Source organism: Pundamilia nyererei, unplaced genomic scaffold, assembly GCF_000239375.1.
Source record: "Pundamilia nyererei isolate P.nyererei 1_Seehausen unplaced genomic scaffold, PunNye1.0 scaffold00034, whole genome shotgun sequence".
NCBI classification, from domain to species: Eukaryota; Metazoa; Chordata; class Actinopteri; order Cichliformes; family Cichlidae; genus Pundamilia; species Pundamilia nyererei.
This window is the reverse complement of record NW_005187435.1, coordinates 4,268,213-4,290,600: the sequence shown is the minus strand read 5'-3', so window position 1 is coordinate 4,290,600 and position 22,388 is coordinate 4,268,213. Positions and strand designations below refer to the sequence as shown.

Below are 22,388 nucleotides of genomic sequence, written 5' to 3'. Positions count from 1 at the left end.
ATTTTAGATGAGCTGCGAGCTCCTGTCAATTGAAAGCACATATGACACGCAGCAGGAATTACGATGAAATGGTCAGGACACGTAGAAACTTATTATGGTAAAGGGAGTAAGATACAACTGCCATTGGTAATTGAGCAGCCTTGGTTTTTTCCCAAAGGATATTTATTTATTTATTTATTTATTAATTTTTGCCTGTCCCGTTTGGCTCTTTTGCCATCAGAATTATTGTCTAAAGGCGAAGACAGATGCCCAACGGATTTAAGGATATTTATTGCTTACCAGACTTTTTGCTTATCGCCAGTTGGGTCTCTAAACAATGGAGATGAACTGGAACCAACTTCTGTTTTTGGTAACTTCTTCTTATCATATGTGTGCTGTGATACAGAACAAAATGTATTATAATGCTTTATTTGTGCTCTTTGCTTTTGTGTGTGTGTTTCAACAGGCGGCCAAAATGACAAACTATGCCAAGTATCAGCGCTTGTGTGACTTCCTCTTCATCGTCTTTAGCGTGGCATTCTTTATCACACGGCTTGTTATATATCCAATATGGTAAGTACACCAGCAGTGTCAGAATGAATAGCTATAGGTGGTTATAGATTTTAGCTTTTTTCTTTTCATCTACCTGTTGTGCATTGGGAAGGTTATGTTAAACAGCTCTTAAATTTAAAAAACAAAGAAGAAAAAGAAGAGCATAATCTGTTGTCACCTGATTGGCTGTGACATATCTGACAGCTGTCACTCAGGAACACGCAGCCTGCACTTAATCTGCAGTGCTTAAATGTATTGCTGCTGACCTAAGAATAAAGAAAAAAATGCCATGTGCTCCTGTTTAAATAAAATTATAATCTGAAACAGGTAGCAGCACTGTTCTAGATCAGATGAATCCTTTTTCAGGACGTCTTAAAGATTCACTGGCTTTACCTCTGGCCCAGAACACTGAGATCAGTGCTGGTGTTTACATTTAGGGACATGTTTGGATGCCTGCTATTCCTCGGCAGAGACCTGGATGTTGCAGCTCAACTTCCAGAAAGAGAGACAGTCCTACAGACAATAGGGAACCTATTACTGGCAAAAGTAACCTGAGCAGCTATATTCAGTGTCTTGGTGTGGATGAGTGATAAAGCTAGTGTTGCCGCTGCAGCTACCTGGGCTGAAATCTATACCTGTGCTGGGGAGGTGGGTCTGTTGACAACCTGTTGTCACTCAAGTGGATGTAAAGGAAGACATGACCTCACAGACCACTCAAGTGACATTACCGTAGATTTGTGTTACTCGCTTGCATCGCTGCCTTTGGCTTGCAGGTCGGGATTCCACTCTGTATGTTAAAGTAAGACTCGTTTAAAGAGTGCTGCTTAAGCTTATTTTCAGGTCTGTTTCTGGGACTATAACATAGCCAGTCTTCACACATACGCCTGTTTATCTCCTCCTTCAAACAGGGTCCTGAACTCTACTATGTTTGAGAGCTGGGCCATAGTCGGGCCGTATCCGTCCTGGTGGCTCTTCAACGTTTTACTTCTGGTCCTCCAAGTGCTGCATATCATCTGGTCCTACCTCATAGCCCGTATAGCCATCAAAGCCATCCTGCGAGGCAAGGTGGGTCACAAGGAGAGTTCAGCTGTCAGTACAATTGTGTACAATTTGTTAATACCACCCTTTGCCTTCAGAACTGTCTTAATTCTTCATGGCACAGATTCAACAAGGTGCTGAAAACATTTCTCAGAGATTTTGGTTCATGATAGCATGTCAATATTCCACAATGTTCCACCCCATCCAAAAGGTGCTCTACTGAATTGAGATCCTGGTGACTGTGAAGGTTGTTTGAGTGCAGTGAATTCAATTTTATATTCAAGAAACTGATTTCAGATCACTTGGGTTTTGGGATGCGGTGCGCTGTCCTGCTGGATCACATGATGCTACACTGTAGTCATAAAGAGATGGACATGGTGAGCAACAATACTCAGGTGGTCTGTTGCTTTAAATGCTCAGTTAGTAATAAGGAGTTCAAAGTGTCATTACACAAGCACCATTGTACCATTGATACAGAGCGGGATTGAATAATGCTTTGGTGGTGTGTTCAGGGATGCTCTTCTGGATACATTGGTTCTAACTAGTGGTTATGTGAGTTTTTGTACTCTGTCCATTCTCTTATGTCCTCTGACATCAACAGTGAAGTTTTGCCCACTCACTGGATATTTTCTCTTTCTGAATATTCACTGCAAACCCTATAGATTGTTATGTGGGTAAATCCAAGTAGATCGTCAGTTGCTGTAACAACACTGGCACGTTCAAAGTCATTTAAATCATCTTTTTTTTTTTTTATTCTAATGCTCAGTTTGAGCTTCAGCAGGTTGACTTGACCATGTGTACGTGCTGCCATATGATTGGCCGATTAGGTGTTTGCCTTAACAAACAGTTAATGTATGTTTTTATATTGCTCATGACTTCTGAATGTGTACTTTGCACTATTCCCTGACATTTTCATTTAATTAAAAGCAGGCCAGTCGATAATGAAAATCATCACATTGGGCTTTGTATGCAACACGTCAAACCCTTCCTGCACAAGAGGAACACAAAGTGTATTGTCACCTGGTAGAATGATTTTTGTAATGTGGTATGAACACCTGCTAGTTTCACTTCACTACAGTTGACACACCCTGGGCTGGAAGTTTATATTTTTATTACATTTGTGTTTGGTATGTTAGCACACCAAACAGAATGTTTGTCCAAGATGACACCACGGCTATTTTTGGTAACGCCTTTGCTGCCTCTTGTCTTTTTCCCCTCCATCCCTGACTGTGTCTCATTCTCTCTGCAGACGCAGTTTGCTTCCTCTCCCTCTGGAATGAGAGAGGGAGATCCTGTCTTTCTGTCTATCTTTGTCCAATGAGCCCTCCTCCGCTGCTCTCTTGCTTCTCTGCGTCTGCTCTGTCTGCTTGACAACTTCTCTGTGTTTGGCTGTAAGTTTCTGTTCACTCCCTCTGCCGTGATTTCTTTCACAAATCATCCGTCCTATTCGTTTGCATAAAGACTCATAGTAGCTGCAGTAGATTTTGATTAGACAGTCATTGTACTGAATTTGAAGCCAGCAGTAAGAGGAGAGTAAATGATAAGTAATGTGGTAAAAGTGTTATGAATGTCAGGTATGTCCCACTGTTTCTCATTAGTGAGGACGGTGTCGAAATTGTCCCACAGCACCACCTTGTGGCAAATGTTGTGAGTATAATCCAGTTGTTACACTAACTGCGGTTTCCATTAATATGAAGCATCTTCTCGTAACGCTTTAATTTGTTGTTTATTACTCGCTGTGAGTCAAACTAAAGCGTGAGGCCACGCTCCAAGACCCTGTCCCTACGCCCGCTCACACCATTTGCACATTTATGTGAAAAGTTCCTTTAATTATTTCTTCTTTCAAACAAACTAACTGTAAGTGGAAGTGGGTAGTAAAGCCCTCCACCACCGTGTCTGCATTGATGCAAGTTCACTAACCTCATTTGTCAAAGGTGCAGCATCTTGTTTTGCGTCCAATATGGAGGAAACGTCAGAGTAATAACCAAGATGAGCTTTTGTGGAAGTGTTGTGCACTTGTTGGCCAACAAGACTTTGGACGTGTTTCTGAAAAAGTGCTTTGAAATACATGCATGTTTATTTTTTCTGTAAATGTTAATAAAAAGGAAGAGCTTTTTAGAAATATTGTAAATATATGAATGTAAGTGAAATAGAAGAGACACTTAGTAGTAATATAAATCATCTGAGATGCTGATTAGAAGTTCCTGTTTCCATCAGAAATGGGCGAAGACAAGTTTTCCGCTGTGTTTATGTCCTACCTGGTGTGAAAATGGGTTGCTTACGTCTGATGGTGATGTTTTAATATCAGACAACGATAACCCAGACAAACACAAAATGCACTTTTACGAATGATCATTTCATTCAAAAAATAGCTTTCATCCAAACCTACCTGACCCCAAGTGAAAAAGAAATAAAAATAACAAAGAGAAGAAAGCCAAAATTCACCCACAGCAATGTGAAACTCATTACCAATTATCACAAATGCTTGATTGGTTTTTCCGCTCTTCTGAGGAAGAACTACATTTATTAGGTTTACGGTGTGATTACTTTTTCGCATATTGCCATGATGGCTTGGTTAGCATTATAATTTAAAAACTGCAGTGTCCTTGTTAATAAGATGCTAAAGCCATCACCTTCACAAATTACACAGAATGGCCTACTTTCAGTCTGCTGCGGAGTTGGTAATTAATTTTTTAACATTAATGTCATACTCTGCGTCTCCTAGGTGGGCAATGATGTCCGCAGCGACATAGAGAGCAGCTCTGAAGATGAGTCAGCCTCGCCAACACAAGGCTTCAAGACCTCCCCTCATCCCTGTAAGGGAGAAAATGGCACTAATGGCCACTGTGCTTCTGCCAAAGCCCGAGCTCAGAACCACAACAGCTGGTGACGCGGAGCCTGAAGCCCCCTGCCGTTCATCCCCTCGCAGTGTCTTAGAGAGCTTTGTTTGTCTTCTGACATTCCTCTGACGCGCAAAGTTCACTCCCACATTCTCTCTCTCTCTCTCACACACACACACACACTACACTGACAGTGAGTGCACACAGATTCATGTGTTGGTGAACTGATGATAGATAGACACTGGGTCGTGTGATGAGGCGACACGTAAAAGCTGCAATGAAGTCTGTTGAAGCGAGTGATTTGCATAGCCTTGTTTTTACAAATGTTGGGATTTATCCTGTGCTTGAAGATGTTCTTTGGATTCAAAGTTCTCTCCCAGTTTTATTGGTCAGATGAACTTGTTTGGTTATTTCTAAGGGTTAATTCACAACAGACAGCACAGGGCACAGGTGTGTCACTGCAGATGTAGCAACATTAATGTAATATTACAGCTCTTAAAAGCACGACACCGGCTGTGAGAGACAGTGTGGCTGAACATATCTGCCCTTTGCAGTTCATTGTGAAACGACCCTTTACCGCAATGTTGTGAGAGATTTGTTTTATTGTTTGTTTTGTTTTTTTTTTACTTCCGAGACCAAAACGTTGATGAAATTGTTGGATATCACTGCCTGTAAAGAATTCCAGATATGAGGATAATAATAAAGGTCTGCAACTCCTACTTTAGTACCTAAAAAAATGTGTCTTTCCAAATATATTCTGTTAAGTGTTTCTGCTTGTCTCATCTTATTTGAATCCTATTTCAATATATTACACAACACTGTGTAGCTGAATGCATTTAATGTCATATAATACAAACAATTACATCTTATTCCTGAAATAGTGCAGCTCAGAATGAATTTGACAGAAGCCAGTGATGGAAATATGCTCGTGGTTAATTTTCTGGGAGCTTTATAAACAAATCCTTGTTGGAATCACACAAGTGTCCTCTGAAGAATAAACATCACGATTCGCTGCTGGATAAAGACGAGGAGGAATGAGAAATGTCCACATGTGTGCAAAAAGCAGAGCTTTTGTCAGTCTTTGATGACTTCAGGATCCTGGTTCTCTGCTGCCAGCTTCAGCTGCTTCTGCCTCTCCATGTAGCGGTACCCTCGCATTGCACACAGGTAGCCCCCGTACACCGTCAGCAGCATCATCGAGGCAGAAAATGCCCGATAGCCGATGTCTGCGAGCCGCTTTCCTGTTACCATGCTGGGGATCCTGAAGGAAATCAGGAACAAGAGATTAAAATGGGTTCATAAGCTGAAAAGTAACCAGTGACAACACTGCAAACATCACTGGTTCTTAAATCAAGAACTTGAAGTCAGTTATTAAAGAGAGAATATTTGTTATCTGTTAATTTGATAAATACTCCCAACATTATCACCATCATCCACACCTTTTACTATACGTGTGCATTAAATAGAAGTACTGAACCCGCATGTTCCTGACAAGTAGTAGACTAAAATGGAAATGCTCAACTATTGAGAAGTACTTGATACTTCCCACCGTTGGACTGGACAAGCTGGAACAAGATGACTGAGATTTGATCAAAAACATTTGCTCCTGCTTATCACACAAACAAGCTCAGCTTTACCAATCACACCAGCAAAAACCTTAATTACAAATTAATTAAGTCTCAGGACCTCCTGGAGGCAGTGAGGCATTAAATCTTTTAGTTTTTATTCCTGCCAAGGCTTTTGTATCTTTAATATCTTATATTGGTAAACATTGGAGTCAACAGGATTTACAAAGTGCTATATAGAAAGTATATATTTTTTTAGTTTCCTGATGACTCTGCATTTATAGTGCCTTTTCTCTGTTCAACATTAGAATCAATCAAGTCTTTTTTGCCACTTAAAGTATTTTTACAGAAGTGTAAGCTGCCCTTTTGCCTATGTTTCTACTGAAAAACACATTGTTACAGTAAATTCAACTTTTTACTTTAGAAGAAACGCACTACAACATCTAACCTGTGGCAGGATTGTTCTTTCTGCCTCAAAAAGAGAGATATGTTTGATAGATTATAACAAGTAACTTCCAACAGTTTAAATACAGGCTAAATGGTTAAGATTTGTTTACATATTCCATCTCCGAGTTCCAGATGTTAGATCCGCAGTTAAACACATGCTGCTGATTTAGGAAACACGCCCACGTTAATTGGTGATAGTCACAGTTTAACTGCCTTCCCAGTAAAAGGTAATTTCATCACAATATTCTGCACAAAATAAGCAAATGTAGCTTGTTTCCTCCGCGCTGAGCTGCTGGAGCTTTTGTTCACAATCAGAGTCACTAATCTGGGTTAAAAACAAAAAACGACAAACTGGATTTAAAAAGAGATAGCTACAGGGCACCTTACAAGTGAACTCGATTATTTAATAAGAATTTGGGGTGTTAGCATTTAAAATAAACAGATTTAATGACACACATTGATTGGATTGGTAGCCGTGTAACATGCAGAATGTGGTACAGTGGAATATATAAACAAATCTAACCAGTTAACGTAAAAACATTTAACGTGGAACACCGGAAATCACTTTTTGGCTGGACACCTGGGAGCTGTTTTCATTCTCAGACAGGACAAGTTATCTCCTCCCTGTCAATGAGCTCAAAAACAGCTGTTGTCCAGCTGTGTGCGTGCGCATTAACAACCGATACACGACTCGAAATAGCTCTCGTGGTCAACACTTTTGTCTTTTCTTACCTGGAATTATAAGACTGTGCTATCCTGCGTTATCACTCTCAATGTCAGCACAGCTGCTATGCTACTTTAGCGGACTCGCTTTCGTAAGGTGCGGGTACGGGCACTCAAATGAGACATTTCTCTTGATTTGGCAAAACAGCAGCGCGCCACCTACTTACGGGGAGTGTTTGCGGCAGCACACAGAGTGAATCTCTGAGTTTTTAGATATTTCCCCTGTAGTACTTAATCAAGACGCTACGGTTTATTTCAGAAGAACATTTTACAGTGAAGGTGCATTGTGGGACAAAAGGCAGGGCTAGTTGCTAAACTGCGAAACAAATAAAAATGGCCTGGTAAAAATAAATAAATAATAATAACAGCATTTTAGTTGTGAAATATTGTTACGTTAGAGAAGGATCATATAAGTTGAATTTTAGTGGTCTACAAAATTAAACTACATGTTTATTTTTATTTTTTTAAGTAAGTAAAATGCGACCAACTATTTTATACGGAAGCGTAGAACTTCCCCGTGGCCATTCATACAAAACCAAAGAAAAAACACATCCTGTTTTTTGTCCAGTCCGCTATAGATCCGACTGAGCTGTATATGTGTCCCACTGTGTAAAATGAGTTTGACATCCCTGTTGTAGACGCAGAGACAGTATCAGAGGCTACCGTTACCATGGCGTCAGGCTGAACGTCAGCTTGTTGCCACCCTGGCTCACCCCTGCCTCCTAGAACCCAGAGCCCTTGAGTAAGTAAGTTCCATTAAGCGACTGTGCTAGACTTCAACTCTGGAAACTGTTCAACACTATTCACTTAAAAACAAAACAGCGTCATTATCGATCATATGCTAGCTATATATAGCCATTTTGGTACTTTTTTTTAAATAAATGATCTTACTTACAAGGAGTTTAGTTTGATATTATTTAACTTTAAATAATTAACTAAATAAAGTTAACAGTTCGGTCAGCACTGTTTTCTACCCGGAGTCATTTAGGGGACGCACATATTACAATGGCAACCTGTTCGAAGAACAGCAAGGCTGATGCTGACGATGAAATAAACGATCCTGGCGCCGCTCCTTACGGTAACTTCATAAATTATTACAGCTTCAACCCTCCGGAGAACCGCCTGAGTCTGATTCCATCGGCTCTGCTCAGGGATTTAGGATACAGTGATGAGACCACGCTGATCGTGGACGTGGGCTGTAACTCAGGGGTAAGTCCACCTCTGTTGTTTTTTCATGCATACATACTAATGATTTAGGCCATATCCCTAAGTGGCCCCCTTTAAATAGGCAGGACTTTTTGATATGTTCTCGATTATGCATAAATGCTCATATTTGCGTTTAGACTCGTTTTTATAATCCAGACTAATAAATAAATGTAAATTTCTGTCCTCATACCACAATTGTTTAAGTTGAATGACTTATCAGAGGTTTGGATATAAGGGATCACACCCATTACGTAAGTTCTGGTGACGTTATATCTTTAAAAACCTTCCTCAGAGACACTTTAAAACAGATTTAGAGGCTGATCTTTAAGGATCACTTTAAATTGTCAGCTCTATAACAGCTGTCCTCTTTTTTTCCTTTCACCTACTGAACGGCAGGAACTGAGCATAGCTTTCTACAAACATCTGGTGCCTGAGGAACAGCCTGATAGGAGGAAAGTTCACCTCCTGGGCTTCGACTTGGATGAAACTCTAGTTCAGCGAGCGGAGGAGATAAACCCTCTGCCAAGCAGAATCACCTTCATCCCTCTCGACATCACTAAAGACACCAACCAGCTGCAGGACTACCTCAGCCTGCACGGCTGCTCTCACTTCCACTTGTGTCTGTGTCTAGCTGTGACCATGTGGGTCCATTTAAACCACGGAGACTTGGGCCTGCTGCAGCTGCTCTCTCGCCTGTCCTCCATGAGTCAGCACCTTCTGCTGGAGGCCCAGCCCTGGAAGTGTTATCGCTCTGCAGCCCGGCGGCTGAGGAAGCTGGGACGCTCGGACTTTGACCACTTTAAGACCCTGAAGATCCGAGGGGATGTGGCAGATCATGCCAGGGAACACCTAGAAAGACACTGTGGCATGGAGCTAATCCAGAGCTTTGGCAGCACTGCATGGGACCGTAAGCTGCTGCTTTTCAGAAAGACGTGAGGGGCTCTGTCAGGAGTTCCCATCAGCAGGAAGGACAGCAGAAACCACAAAGACAGATTGATATTAATCAGCAATTAGTTTGTTTCTTTTAAAGAAAATTGCTGCTTCAAATCTAAAGATTTTAAAGAAGTGATAATAAATAGACTTTGTGCTCTTAAGAGTGCAAGCAAGTGTATATGTACCTGTGTGTGTGTTGGGGTGGGGGGATAAGTGGTAGAAATTTGTGGCAATTTACACATTACAGCTTCATCATCAGTCCAAAACACTTCTAGCTACAGCATCCTGAAATCAAGCCTGTACTATCAAATGCGCTTTTTTGTACACATTTAATATTCAGCCCAGTCTTATTTCTTCATGCCAGATGGATCATTGTGCTGGAGTCATATCCTCCCGCACGATTTCACCACCACCCTTAACGATGGATCTATGATTTCTTCCAAATTCTGACCCTTTCTTCTAAATGTTGCAGCAGAAATCAAGACTCAGACCAGGCAATGTTTTTCTAATGTTTTGTTAGTCTGTATAAATTGTAATTTTCTGTTCTTAGCTGACAGAGGTGGCAGCCAATGTAGTCTTGTGCTGAAGTAGTCAAGGTTCGACACATTGTGCGTTCAGAGTTGCTCTTCTGCAGACCTTGGTTATTTAAGTTACTGTTGCCTATTAGCTGGAAGAATATTATCCATTCTCCTCTAGCATTAGCCTAGAGAACAGTTTACTGGATATTTTCTGACTAGTCTCTGTAAACCTTAGAGATAACTGGGAGAAAAATCCCAGTACATGACCAGTTTCTGAAATACTATGAAAGACCATCCTGTCTGGCACTAACTACTAAGCCTCACTCAGTCACGTAAATCACCTTTCTTCTCCATTCTGATGCTCAATTTGAACTTCAACAGATCATCTTCATGTCTACATGACACAGTTACAATGTGACTGACCAAATTGATATTTGCGTGAAGAACCTGTGGATCTAAAAAAAAAGTAGCCACTGAGTGTATAAGAACATCAGCTGATACTAGTTGTCAGATTTTCCTTTTACTCCATATAAATCAGTATAGGCTGATATCTAAACATCTAATATCGGATTGCTCAGTTGTTTACGTGGTTCAAACCTTTGTTGTTCATTTCCAGGAAATGTTTTAGCCATTAACTAACATTTAAATGTTGGACAACAGATTAACCTTGTATGACTGAACCACAGCAGACAATAACGGCAAAACAAAGCAACCAACACAGCATTGTAATTTTCATCATTTTAATTACAGAATACTAAAAATAACATTACATAAAATGTCTTTTTAAAAGAAACCATTGAATATTACAAAGGTTGTAAATTTTGTAAAGTTAGGATATAAAATCTTTGAACAGTGGTGCATAATTGAAAAAGAAAAATAATTCTCATAAAATGTATATATTAACTGTTCTACATTTAAAAAAAAAAAAAAAAAATGAGATGGGACACAAATTGCAGACAGACAGATGAGTGGACACCGCCATTACTGCAGTGAGCTCTCCTTTCAAAGGAAGGAGGACTTGAGATGCAAAGCTCACACACCACAATCGATTTAAGTTTTCAACTTATTTCTAAGCTAAAAACAGAAAAAAAAAAGGGGGGGGGGGGTTACCATATACAAGAGAGGAAGAACAGACAAGCTCGAGAGACTACACAAAGTGACTTGGTGACTGCTCCCAATATTTATAACGCATCTCAAACCGGGTGAAAACCCGACTACACTGGCCTTGGTTCCATAATGTTTTTTCCACAGGTTCAAAGCTGTCCAAAATTGTGAAAAATCTCATACTTGAAATAATTCCACCGAGACAGGGAAACAATGATCAGGCATCTTTTTAGCCTACTAACACTGCCGTTCCTATTTCCTAATTTACAACCGGTCAGTCGGATCCACTGAACACCACCGTGGTCACAACTCAATATCAGGAGGTCGACCTTAAGTGAAATGGACCTTTAAACACGCGCGCACACAATCACACACACACACACACATGCACACAAACACAAAGTTTGAGGGGGGGAAAAAAAACATGCCAAAAAAAAAAAATCATCCATCAATGTGCTTGCTTTCTTCCTCTTCTCTCTGAGTTTTGCATCACCCTGTGTCATTTCATGAGCCCTTGTTATTAATGTCTGAGTTAACACCACAGGGGGAAAAAAATAAAATAAATCACCAACTGAGGACATTCAGAGCCTGTTTGAACCACAGATGCTCCTCACACTGGCCAGTCATGTCCAAGCAGAGGTATTTCATCAGCCTCCTGCTCTTTGGGAGACAGTTTGTGTCACATTTTTGGTTAACAGACACGGAGCAGGGAAGCAATCAAAAGTTCATTAGGTCATTGTTATTTTATAAAAGATATGAATTTAATTGAGTTACGCTGAGTGGCAGAATCGCATTTACTTCTGTGCAGCAGTAGTGGTTTTAGTGGCCCATGAAGACCAGGTGAAAGAGAGGGGGAGAAACATGAGAAGCTAGAAGTGAACAGACAATAACCCAGAGGACATCTTAGAAGACAAAAGGATGTCTGAGACAACAGGCATTTAAGATGAACTGAGGCGCGAGACAGCAGCAGAGCTACTTGGTTTGGCTGGTCTGCTGCTCAGACTGCTGGAGATTTTTTTGTTTTTTGTTTTCTTTCCATGAGGGATCCAGGAGCTTCTGCTTAATGTGTAAGCTAATAATGCTGTTGAGATTCAGATGAGTCCCCCTGAGTTAGTGCACACATCAGAGTCAGGCAGGCCTCGCCCGCTTGTTCGTTAAGAAATTCACAAGAAAAAAAAAAAAGACACAAGAACAAAACCTCAATTTCATAGTCAAGCTTAGAATTAGCTTTGGAGACAGAGAGCCTGTCGTAGTTTTACAAGTCTGTGTTTGGGGACTGAGTCGATGTTAGTGTGGAGGAGGCAGAGGGAAAGTTCAGGTGTAAAATACGGCAGCTTGACGCAAAGCAGTCCAGCTGACGTCTGAGTCCTGCTCATCTTATGAAAATTCACAAGTTTGCTCTTTTTTTTCTTTTCTTTATTCTTCTCCTCATTGTTGTTGCTGTGAAGGTAATGTGCGCTTTGTATTGCCCAACCAGAGACAGAGCTGTGGTGTCTGAGCATGCTCATACTTTTAACGTAGCAACCTGAACATCTGCCATCGTTTCTCAAGTGGTCGTCGGTGTGAATCTGCCCAGCAGGCGAGCGGCTGGGGAATCTGGTCAGGTGCTGGTGTTGCAGTTTACAACTGACTGGGTGTCAGTCAAACAAACAGGTAGGTAAGACAGGCAGGTGGGCTGTAACAGGGCTTGGAGGGGGAGAGCCGAGGCTAGATCAGGGGGGCTGTGTCTATCAAGCCTTTGTTTGGGTCCAGACTGGCAAAGAAGCGGACGTCCCGGTCCTTGTCGGACTGCAGAGCCATCACGGTCTCTTCCAGCTCGTCAGCGCAAGCACAGCCCGGATCCTTGAAGTACGCTGGACACAAAACTCAGTTAGTGGGAAGAATCAAAAGTTATGAGCAAATGACCAGAGCTTGTGCTGAAGGGAGAGTAACTTTGACTTTAAGAAACAAAGCAACTGCAACTTCAGTGTCACAACACCGACTCACCTAAATCTCAGAGCTCAATATAGTTAACAACATAAAAACATCTTTAATACACTCAAAGGGAGAAGTATGTTATGACCAAAAGCTTATGATGATAACAGAGGGGGGGAAAAACAAAACAAAATGACACCCCTGATTCTGCCCAAAGCTCAAAAATCTACAAGTGTACCAACATCTCACGCCATGCTGTTGGTTAACTTTGTAAAACCGAATGCTGACAGCTTTACAATTATGCCCTGTACTTTTTCTTGATGAAGTATGAAAACCTTTAGATGGTCAGTTTTTTTTATGGATTACCTTTCTCCATCACGCTCTGTCGTAGAGCCTTGGCTACCAGGACGCGGACGTTTGCCACGGGGTCTGATGAGAGGCTGAGCAGGCTGGGCAGTAGATGCTGACTGAACTGCTCCATGGGCATGCAATCCTCCTCCACTACGGCCTATGGGAAATATTTGGCAAGAGCAAACCAAATGCAGGAAGTAGTGAGTCAAAATGCACTCAGCAACATAACGAAAGCATCTGACCACACAGAAAAGCTGACAAACAGGCTCATGTCACTGCACATCTCTTATGCGACGTGAACATGACATGAAACAACCACTGCTATTGCATGTATCGTCTGTCCATTTAAAACAATCACACACCAGGAGAAAGTTCACATTTCATCATAACAATTTAAAAACCGCATTGTGAATTGTAATATAGTATTACATTAATAATTAACACTATTAACAATTCATAATGAGGTTTATATACGTGTGACATGTACATGCTTGTGTTTTTTTTGTTGTTTTTCATTTGTTTACATTAAGAGACACGTTTAAGACAAATTTTCACTGCATTCAAAAGGACAAAGGTTTTTATTGAAAGTAAATTATACATTATCCAGGAACAATAACTGTTTTTTTCCCCCACTTGGTCAGAACAAGCCTTTTGGGGATTGAGGGGGGTCAACTGTGATTGGTCTGCAATTTTCCTGTTATTTCCTGTTCATCTGATAAACTAAATGCCTGCTCTGTTTCAGTAATTTTAACTCCAATTAACAAAAGTAGTTTTAAGGGAATAATTCTATTACATAGTTTGTGATTTTTCACAAACCTCCTTGGGGACGCCCCTCCCCCAAAAAACTTTTATAAATGGCACTTCAGCTTTGTCCTAACAGGAAGTGACAAGCCGACAAGTGAATGACATTCCATGACATCCAGTGACTATGGGTCACGTAACCACAGGCGACAGGAAATGGGTGGGACCAGAGATAAACAATTTCCAGGTGAGTGACTGAAGAGGTCACCAGTGAGCACACAGGATATCATTGATTGCCATCTGACCAGGACTAAATCTAATAGAAGGTTATCTAGGCAACCAGAGCCTGGAATATCCTTAAGTGACTGGCTGTCAGCTTCAACACTTCGTGTATATGCAGCTTGAAGGCTGTTTTACCTCAAAGCTCCAAATGGCATCTGGTTTGTCACTTTATTTATTTTATTCCATTTCCCAGCAGCAGCAGCAGCAGCAGCAGCAGCATGGACAGTCACTGATGCAGTTACAGACATTTAAAGCCGAGAGAGCTGTGACACTTGAGATGAGCGTTACCCACCTGGCAGATAAAGGCAAAGGCCTGCCTCCCCACCCACTTGGGACAGTGGCAGAATCTAACAGTGAGCTCGTTGATGAAGTTCAGGCCAAGGTCATCAGCCCCGCAAGCATAAAGTTTCTGCAGGATCTCCACCACCTGAGAACACAAGAGTTGACGAGTGAGTCGCTGAGAAAAAATAATACATAAATTTTTTTCCCTCTGCAGTTCATCTAAAAGGAAAAGCCAATCTATATTTAGCACGATTATGAATTTGTCTCTGTTACACAAACAAGAACTTGGCGGTACAGGTTTCCCCTCAGTTAATCTGTCGACTGTACTGTGTCCTTGGAGATGAGCCAAGATGATCAAACACAGCCATCAGGACGTTACTTCATCGGTCACAGGCCACGCATGAACACTTCCATTTGAGTGATTCATTTCCTCTAGAGTTTCCAGAGTTTCTGCTGACCTCGCTATGTGTTGCAAGCTGCCAAAGCTGCCCCCCACCAATCATCATTAAAATCATCCAGGGTGGAAGGTTTTTAAATACAAACAAACAAAAAAAGTAAGCTTACCAGTTTGTAAGAGATCCACCTGACCTCGGAGACTTTATCAGAGCAGAGTGTGAGCGCTATCTCTCTGAGGTAATCATACACGTCATAGTGGCTGTACAGCTCTATGATCAGGATCAGCTGTCTGCAGAGGGGGAAAGGAGCAGAGTGCTTCACTCAAATACACGGTACATGCTAGTACAATCAACCAAAAAGTGAATCACAATTTAAGAGCAATGAAGTTAAATCAAACAGCAAGAGCAGAATTAAACAGTAAAACAATGTGAGCCTATCTGAACGAGTGTTAGCTTAAAGTTAAATGTATTTCCAGCTTTTCATCCTGACAGTAGGAAGACGACATACTCTGCCAGCTCGTATCTAAATCTCCAGTTGCGACTGTTGTCCGTCACCATGAACTCCTGCAGCTGGTACAGATATTCTCTCCTCTTGTCTGCGTGCAGCAGCTACAACAACAACAACAAGATGAACACAGAGCAGATCAATTAGAGAGCTAGCCTATCAATATGGCTCAGTTTTTACTGGAAACGACAAAATTCTGCCACCGAGTGTGCTAAAAATCAAAGAGCTGTAAAAACAAAGCATTTCAGAAGTGTGAATGTCAACACAGCCGAACCAAAGTTATATCTTACTTGATCCAGAAGTAAGTGAACCTGTAATCTTACCTTCAGGAAGTCATAAAGGTGTTTGAGCACGCCAATGCGGACCTCATCCAAGTCTTTGAGGAAACCGTTGAAGATGGGTACCAGATCAGCTGCTGTCAGCTGGTCCCCCAGGATAACCGCCAACTCGTGTATGGAAAAAGCCAGTGTACGTCGCACCTTCCACTGAGAGCGAGGGAGGAGAGAAAGGGCCATAAAAGGATTATAACACCATCCATGAACAAGGAAGCGGCTTATAAAACATCCTTTTAGCTTCTTTTTCCACATCAAAAAACACAATCAAATTACTAAGAAAAACTTAAACCACTGAAAAGCATCAACCTTACATTAATGCTTATAGAGACATTCAGTGCTGTGAGGAAATAAAGGGTAACAGTGCGAGTGCTGTCACAATCACTGCTCTTTGAAGTACACCAACACTGTTGCGTTAAGGTCTCATTTAAATGTCATTCAGAAACTGACACTCATGAGAGGAACATGTTGAAATCTTAAGCCACCAGACCAACACTGTGGTCGAAGAAAAAAAACCAAAAAAAAAAAAAACCCCACACGTGACACATCCAGAATTTACTTTAGTAGTCTTGAAATGCTTAAGAGTCATCCATCAAAATAAAGTTTAGTCATTGTTTGTGTTCTTGCCTTCTCTTCCTTATAAGAAGCATATAAAAATTCAACACTGCAAGGAGTCTGCTTCCAGTTAGCTGACCACTGACACGGCACAGTAGCTCTCAACGTCTGGCAGAAATCCCAGAGCTCCAAAATCCAAACAACATATTCTTTGTCAGTTAGTGACAGCTTAGTGTGGCAGCTTAGATTTCTCATGTGGTGTTGTTTGTCCTATTAGAGTCAAACAGCAAATCTAATCCCAAAATACCCCTGTGCTTCCTTTCATGTTTGCATTACTACCTGCACATCAGTAGCGAGCGTTTCATATGTATCTTTGAGGCAGTGCCAGTTCTGCCGACCCAGAGTAAGCGCCACCCCCGGCAGGCTGAAGGCACAGTGTTTGGCGATCTCCGTGTCCACCGTCTGGGCGCGGGCCGGGTCAGTCATAGAGAGGTACTGATCTAGCAGCTGCTGCGGGATCACGTTCTGGAAACGAAGATTAATGCGTTTGCACTCAGAGCAGCAGGCAACCATAGCGACTAATCCATGTCAGTGCTAATCAATACCAACTCTTAGATGGCGATCAATATTTATAGGTTGGAAAATATCATTGCTGACTCACCTGGACCTTAGGCTTATCCTCAGATAATGGACTGTGAGGGGAGTCATCCTTTCCCTCCTCTTCCATACTCTCAATTAGTTGAGACTCCTGAGGAAATGACAAATTCACACAGATACTGTTAATGATTGCAGACGTGCACCAAGTACTGGAGAAAAACAATTCATACCAGGTCGAAATCAGTTACAGCTGTTTGTAAAAACAGTTACAATGTAGCTCTGGAGCCTTTGATATCAGACGCACCCATGCTGGACTTGAGACACTTGATTACGTAAAGTAAAAAACAGTTTCTAGTTTAAACTGAGTCTTTCACAATGTTAATGTATTAAAGGCTTTCTAATTGCCCAGTGCAATCTCTTCCCCTGAGCTGCAAACCTATGACAATGCAAATAACATGAGCGGTCAGATCCAGCAGACCTCCTAGAGCAACACTGATCATAATAGCAACAACACTGGCACAGCAATATAAAATGATGCAGTGCCTTTTTGCTTTGAGCTACAGCAACCTTAACCTGACTTGCAGCTCCTTAATAAAAATGTGACTCCAAGCTGGGGTTAAGCAGTACAAGAAGCTGGCTGTTCAGTTTGTGTCCTTTCCTAAAAGCGTCACATCTTTACATCCTTCTATTTTTTTTTTTCCCTTCTCTTTCCTCCCATCCAGCCCCCGGCTAGTCGTGGCATACAACCAACCCTTCCTGAGCCTGGCTCTGCTGGAGGCCTTTTCCTCCTCGCTGCCACCAGACAGCGAGGAGGAAAAAAAGCCTCCAGCAACCAAAAGCTTGCTCACAAGGGAATGAATCACTGAGTGTTGGGTTTCTTTCTATAATTTTTATGGAATTATAAGCTAAATGTAAAGTAAAGGGAAAAAATGCTGACTTGATTTGGCATTTCATTTCTTTATCAAATCCTGCAGAACAAACATTAACTTCACGAATGAAAACACACAGAAATGCATGTTCTGATCATCAGTGATGCCACAAGACAGAACAGACGTTCTAGCTCACACCTAGTTTTAGTTTAGCTGCAATAATACAGTATGCATTACAGCAGTGTGAAAATACTGTCAACTACTTTCATCAAGAAAAATCCAGTCACATTAGTTGACAGTCACTGGCTCGTACCAGAACGGGGGAGTTGGGAGGAGACTGCTCCTGGTTCTCCAGTGGCTCCGTCTGCGTTTCCTCGTCTCCTTGCTCCTGGATGGGGCACGACTCTGAGGATGTGGGAGTTTTTGACATTTGCTCTTCATCTGTGGATTGCACCTCTATCTCTGACTGAACCTCCAAACTTTCACTCTGTGCAGAAGGGCTGTCTGCACCGTTTTCAGTCTGAAGCTCTGGCTGAAGCTCTGGCTGGGGTTCAGTCGGGCTGTCGTCTGTTGGACTGTCGAGCTGGGCTGCCTTTAGAGCTGCCGACAACACTTGAACTTGAGCTGGAGGCGAATTACATGCAAAGCTGAATCTACATGCCAGTTCAGTACAAAAAGACAAAAGATATTCTACCTGCGTATCCTTACCTTGTACATCGGGGTCATCCATGTGTGGCTGCAAACAGTCCAAAACCTTCTGGATCTGGTCACTGGTAGCTTGTTTGCCATGGTTAGACTTGGAATCATTACAATTCTCTGTAGGTTCCTCTTCTTCTCTCTTTTCCTCCTTCACCTCTTCCATTTTTTGACAACTTAGCATCTCCAGTTCCCCGCTGATGTCAGGTAAAGGAGACCTCCAATAGTGAAAAGAATTAAAGTTCTCGTCTGTCTGTTCCGCCTCTTTCGTGTTCTTAGCGTTGTTTGTAGCTGTCGGGCTATCACTGCTGTTTGTGTGGGTGAAACCGCCATGCATCTCTTCAGGGACTAAGGTGTGGCTGTTATCAAAGTTGTGCAATTCCTCGCTGTCAGCTGTTGACACATGTTCTGGTGACGGCGTGGCGCGCCCGTCCTGGTTTGGAGGCGTGTGGGTGATGGTTCTTTCTGTGTGGCAGCTGCTAATGTCAGAGCAGTTCAGGGAGTTTAGGGAACAGCCGCTGAAATGAGGAAGAGAAAAAGAAATTGTAGATAACTTTGAGTAGATGCATCCATTCAAAGCCAGCAGTTAAATGTTTCCAATTGCCTGACAGATTTTTTTTTAAGTTGTAAACAGAAGCACACTTAAAAGCTTAATGGAAGATTGAGGATTCATGAAGAAAGAAAAAAAAAATTAAAAATAAAATCTGTTCCATTTATTTGACATTTTTTCCCCTCCACATAAAAACTGATAAAAAATGAAAAGAAAACTGAACCATTCAGGTCACACCCAGTGAATTCAAACCATGATTCACTTAACTGATGATGCAACAGTCAGAAGCGTCTGTGCCAAGACCAAACTCAAACCTCCTGCATGTTGATATAATCACAGCCTGAACTACATTTCACAGCTTACTTAATGGCCTAAACATCCAGACCTAAGAAGACACGACTCAAGACATACGCATTTCGTCTTAAACTATGTGGACATGACAAAAGAAGGACATTTCTGAGTCTCTTAATGCTTCTTGTTATAGCAGTGATAAACAGGTGATCTTACCTGTCAGATGTACATCTGGGGACCTCTAGTAGTGCACCATCCTCTCTGAAGTGAAGGCCTGTGGTGGATGGGTTAGCAAAGGTGGAGATGAAGCGCCCCAGAGACTGGAAAGCCGCCTGTCGTACCTGAAAGTGGAGTATATAGAAATTTGTCTTGCTCACTGTGCCAATCATTCAAATTTTATCAGTCTTAAAAATGATGAGGTAAGAAATACCCTCAAAAGATAGTACACAAACTGCAAGCTCACACACACACACACACACACACACACACACACACACACACACACACACAGAGCTTGTGGATCTGGTTAGATGATGATCCTGTGCTGCTACACAGAAGAAAATGTGTATTCTGCTCTTAATTTTAGACACATCAAAAGGACAACACTCTGATTTCAAGTCCCAGTTTGAAAGTCTGACAAGTTGCAAGCATACCGCATTGAAAACAGGGAAGATGGATGTAAGATAGCTCCAAGGAACAACTGCCCTAATTTCATCACACCACTCAGGACGTTACACTTGATTGTTATTGTAATTTTAACAAAATCCCCCCCCCCCTTTCTTCCATTTCCAAGTTCTTTTCCTCTCTGTCCTCGTGTGTTTGTGTATCTTACCCAGCGGGACTGGTCACTGATGAGGCTGATGAACAGGGGGGACAATTTGGAGCGCCGCACCTCTGGAGAGGTGGAATTTGAGACCATCATGAAGCACTCGGCACAGGCTTTCCTGATGCCCCAAAGGCTGTCTGAGCACAGGTCGAAGAACTTGGGCATCTATGTCAAAATAAAGTCACATCAGTACAGCCTGAAACCTTAAACCATGAAGAAACTACTGACGTGCAAACGTTACATAACATCATTCTGATTACACAACAGTTTAACACAACATAAGGCACTTTATGCGAATTCATAAGGCACATCTAAAGAAAAGCTTCAAGGACACAGTACTAAACTTTCATCTTGCATAATAGCATAAAATTACACACCGAATCTGTGAGAAAAACAGTATTGGGCATCTTACCAGCAGTTTTTCTGTGGCCTCCTGGCCTACAATTGAACAAAATTCTCCAAAATTGGCTGCACACACCTGTAATACAAAAATGATACCAATGTCTGTGTGTTAAGAGTAAAACTGTAAAAAAAATAATGTTCCTGAATGAATAAGAAGGTACCAAGAAACAGCATCTTAAAAAGAGTTGAGTCCCAATATCACAAATAGGAACCTGTACTGATTTGTATGATTCATTCAGAGTGCAGCCTTGAGGCAGATTGCTTTATAAAATGCTTTTTATACAAGTTTCTATAACAAGCTATCTGCCAAGTTAAACTACCTTTACGGCTCCTAAATCATGTTCCCCAACTGGCACCAGTTACGCCAGCCAATTAAAATTCCACACTGAATACACAACAGCGCAGTGTAAGCTAAGTTACCGCACATAAACGAATTAAAGTTAGCTCAATGAGTGATTGGATTTACACTAATGGAACAGCAGAACCACAATTAAATTTTTACTGTCAAAGTTGTGACTTCAGTCTAAACATCTGCTTTAAGTCATCTCTGAGTTTTAAAGACACCTTCGGGTTGAGCTCGTTACCTTGCGCACTTGGAAGAGTCTGGCATCACTGCACAGTTCACAGAAACGTGGCAGCAACAAGTGCTCCACTGTGTCTTTGCTCAACATGGTGACAACTTTACACATGATCTGTACAGAGAAGAACAAGAACAGAGTTTAGTGCCATCACAATCTCCGAGTGTGTCTCGGTTTACTGGTTCATTTTATTAACCTTGAACCACGAAATTAACAGAAAACCTCAGAGAAATAAGATGTGCACTGAGGTTGAAAAGGAACAAAAATAAATAAAAATTGGGGTATTAAGAGTAAATAGTAAAGGAAGGGGTTTGTGTTTATATGATAAAAGGTTTCAGGGGGATGAATCTGGTTTAAAAAAAAAACAAAAACTGATTTAAGTAAATTAGTGAATCGCTTATGTGCTAAAAGTGCAACTAATAAAAGAAAATCCACTTAACTTTGGTACCTTTAGATTAAATTATGCTGTACAATGATATTGCTGTCCTTATTTACTCATTTTAAACTATTTAGAAACTTGTCCCAGAACGTAATAAAAAGACACCACTGAAGGTTTCTACCTGGGCAGAACTTGACAGGTTTAACTGCTAAGTCACACCTACACCTGTAGCCTAAATCCAGTTTAGTGTTTTTATTCTGCCGTACTACATCAAGCCCAATCTCCAGCTACAATACTAAAACATTCCTCTGGTGTGCTCCACATATCACAATTTTTATATTTTACTATTCTTGATTATAACCACACAAAACAGGGTCCAACTTGAATTTGAGTTAAACAGAGGTTATTTTACATAAAAGTTTACGTAGTTTAACTCCCCGCTTTTCTCCTGGTGATCCCCGCCCCGCAGTTTGAGAACCACTACATTTCTTTAAACATTTTTCGTTAAAATACAGTGTTGTCTTACAGCCACTGCCTCAATTTTGTAGTCATCGTCACTGCTCGGTTCTGTGAGGTCGAGTAGAACTGGACAAACTTTGGTCTCCATGTCAGCTTTAGAGATGAGGCCCTGCTCCAGCAGGACGAGCAGTGCTGCCTGACTCGTCTTCCGCACCTTAAAAATACGAGGGTCAGAGGTTAAAAACAAAACAAGGCAAACGAACAATACCAATTCATATGAATTTCTGCAATTACCTTATTTTTGTTTTCTTTAGGTCTACAGGTGAGATCATTTTTATCTTTTAAAAACTTTGAACGAGCGATTCATGCTTTTATTATATCCCAGCTGGACTATTGTAACTCCTTATATGCTGGAGTCAGCCAGACCTGCCTGGCAAGGCTGCAGTTGGTCCAGAATGCTGCAGCTCGTCTTCTGACAC

General features: G+C 41.4%; 4 protein-coding genes across 5 annotated transcripts in view; 2 read left to right on the top strand and 2 right to left on the bottom strand.

Annotated features, from left to right (window-relative positions):
- cers5 (ceramide synthase 5) overlaps window positions 1–5,146 on the top strand; it is a 23,066-nt gene extending 17,920 nt beyond the window's left edge. Inside the window, exons 8-10 of the mRNA XM_005729832.1 lie at window positions 323–552; window positions 1,440–1,596; window positions 4,295–5,146. Of these exons, the coding sequence (XP_005729889.1) occupies window positions 323–552; window positions 1,440–1,596; window positions 4,295–4,459 (552 nt within the window). The 3' untranslated portion in view covers window positions 4,460–5,146. The remainder of the gene's footprint in view (window positions 1–322; window positions 553–1,439; window positions 1,597–4,294) is intronic.
- Window positions 5,147–5,230: 84 nt separating this feature from the next.
- cox14 (cytochrome c oxidase assembly factor COX14) lies at window positions 5,231–7,440 on the bottom strand. Of its 2 annotated transcripts, XM_005729831.1 has the most exons (3): window positions 7,154–7,440; window positions 5,932–5,974; window positions 5,231–5,670 (listed from the first exon to the last, which is right to left on the bottom strand). In XM_005729831.1, exon 3 carries the CDS (start codon window positions 5,658–5,660, stop codon window positions 5,484–5,486), a length of 177 nt encoding a protein of 58 aa, XP_005729888.1. In that variant the 5' UTR covers window positions 5,661–5,670; window positions 5,932–5,974; window positions 7,154–7,440; the 3' UTR covers window positions 5,231–5,483. The 2 variants fall into 2 exon arrangements, with proteins under 2 accessions (XP_005729888.1, XP_005729887.1); XM_005729830.2 differs by lacking the exon at window positions 5,932–5,974 and having other exon boundaries at window positions 7,154–7,293.
- A 673-nt stretch (window positions 7,441–8,113) lies between these two features.
- On the top strand, window positions 8,114–9,461 carry bcdin3d (BCDIN3 domain containing). The gene is made up of 2 exons (XM_005729829.1): window positions 8,114–8,353; window positions 8,747–9,461. The coding sequence occupies exons 1-2, from the start codon at window positions 8,150–8,152 to the stop codon at window positions 9,284–9,286; spliced, it is 744 nt and encodes a 247-aa protein (XP_005729886.1). The 5' UTR covers window positions 8,114–8,149; the 3' UTR covers window positions 9,287–9,461.
- A 2,186-nt stretch (window positions 9,462–11,647) lies between these two features.
- The window catches only part of ppp4r1l (protein phosphatase 4, regulatory subunit 1-like), a 17,026-nt gene continuing 6,285 nt past the window's right edge, over window positions 11,648–22,388 (bottom strand). Inside the window, exons 6-20 of the mRNA XM_005729828.2 lie at window positions 21,977–22,123; window positions 21,078–21,185; window positions 20,504–20,569; window positions 20,098–20,256; window positions 19,482–19,606; window positions 18,437–18,942; window positions 18,042–18,352; window positions 16,924–17,010; window positions 16,602–16,787; window positions 15,699–15,860; window positions 15,379–15,479; window positions 15,040–15,160; window positions 14,486–14,620; window positions 13,186–13,327; window positions 11,648–12,758 (exon numbers count right to left, since the gene is read on the bottom strand). Of these exons, the coding sequence (XP_005729885.1) occupies window positions 12,613–12,758; window positions 13,186–13,327; window positions 14,486–14,620; window positions 15,040–15,160; window positions 15,379–15,479; window positions 15,699–15,860; window positions 16,602–16,787; window positions 16,924–17,010; window positions 18,042–18,352; window positions 18,437–18,942; window positions 19,482–19,606; window positions 20,098–20,256; window positions 20,504–20,569; window positions 21,078–21,185; window positions 21,977–22,123 (2,502 nt within the window). The 3' untranslated portion in view covers window positions 11,648–12,612. The remainder of the gene's footprint in view (window positions 12,759–13,185; window positions 13,328–14,485; window positions 14,621–15,039; window positions 15,161–15,378; window positions 15,480–15,698; window positions 15,861–16,601; window positions 16,788–16,923; window positions 17,011–18,041; window positions 18,353–18,436; window positions 18,943–19,481; window positions 19,607–20,097; window positions 20,257–20,503; window positions 20,570–21,077; window positions 21,186–21,976; window positions 22,124–22,388) is intronic.

Coding starts and splice junctions, on each gene's coding strand:
- cox14 (XM_005729831.1), bottom strand. CDS start 5,660: ATGGTAACAGGAAAGCGGCTCGCAGACATCGGCTATCGGGCATTTTCT.
- bcdin3d (XM_005729829.1), top strand. CDS start 8,150: ATGGCAACCTGTTCGAAGAACAGCAAGGCTGATGCTGACGATGAAATA. Junction 8,354..8,746: donor ACGTGGGCTGTAACTCAGGG/GTAAGTCCACCT, acceptor ACTGAACGGCAG/GAACTGAGCATAGCTTTCTA.